Genomic DNA, 888 nt, shown 5'->3' with positions numbered 1-888 from the left:
AAGGAGGAGCTGTGGCTCGGGGACCGCCCGCCCCGGAGGCCACAGGTGCCCGCCTGTCCCGGGGATGTCGACCGGCCGAGCGCTTCCCGGGATGGAGCGCGGACCCTCGGATCAACCCTGAGCTTTCCGCCCGCTCCCGGGGGCCCGGGGGCCCTGGGGTCCTCTGGGAACGGCAGCGGGCGAAAGTTTCACTACCGTTTTGGCGGTTCCTTTCTCGTCCCCCACAAGTGCCCCGACTGCCGGCGCTCGTGGCCGGTGACAGACTGGGGGTGGGGGAGCTGAGCGCCCCCGAGTGACACCCGCGCGCCCCCAGGACTGCGGGTGGCATCCCCGCCGCCACTGGTCGCGAGGTCTGGGAGAGGGAGGCGCCCTCAGGGAGCGCGGGGAAGGGCGAGCTGACTTTTAAACACTCACTCTAAAGACATGTTTCCAAAACATACTAAAAATACTAAAAACAAATAAGCAAACAGGAAAAAAAAAAACAGGCAAGCAGGCCGAGACGGACTCCTGGCTCTCTTGTGGTAAGACACCAGCGCCACTGTGGGGACTCTGACTTTTCCTGTGAGATGCAAGAAAGTAAAAAAGAAGCTTGAAAATAAAGCAATAAGTCAGCATTTTAACACCACGGTTAAAAAAAAAGAATCGTCACTCCCCAAGGAAGGCTGATGTGGATGGCTGTTACGTCAGCCAAGCTTTGAGAAAAATCTTGTAAACACCGCTCTGCCCCTGAGGACTCTGTTCTGACTCTGCCCTGACTTTGTTCTGACTGCCTGGGGGCTGCTGCCCAGGGCCTGTCCCCACTGCTGGCTGTGGGCACCTGAGATCCAGGACCAGCCTTTGGCACTGGGGTGTGTAGGGCCCAAGGGAGTCCTGGCAGGGATTCTGAGC

At 59.5% G+C, this 888-nt stretch overlaps 1 protein-coding gene across 1 annotated transcript in view; it reads right to left on the bottom strand.

The window, feature by feature from the left end:
* The window catches only part of EFHD1 (EF-hand domain family, member D1), a 44,832-nt gene extending 44,504 nt beyond the window's left edge, over positions 1 to 328 (bottom strand). The window contains exon 1 of the mRNA XM_010841253.1: positions 54 to 328. Coding sequence (XP_010839555.1) covers positions 54 to 328 — 275 coding nt within the window. The remainder of the gene's footprint in view (positions 1 to 53) is intronic.
* Between the last annotated feature and the right edge of the window lie 560 nt (positions 329 to 888).

The sequence above is a fragment of the Bison bison genome, unplaced genomic scaffold (assembly GCF_000754665.1).
Source record: "Bison bison bison isolate TAMUID 2011002044 unplaced genomic scaffold, Bison_UMD1.0 scf7180017864158, whole genome shotgun sequence".
NCBI classification, from domain to species: Eukaryota; Metazoa; Chordata; class Mammalia; order Artiodactyla; family Bovidae; genus Bison; species Bison bison.
The sequence above is the reverse complement of the archived record's forward strand: the minus strand, read 5'-3'. Positions and strand labels throughout refer to the sequence as shown.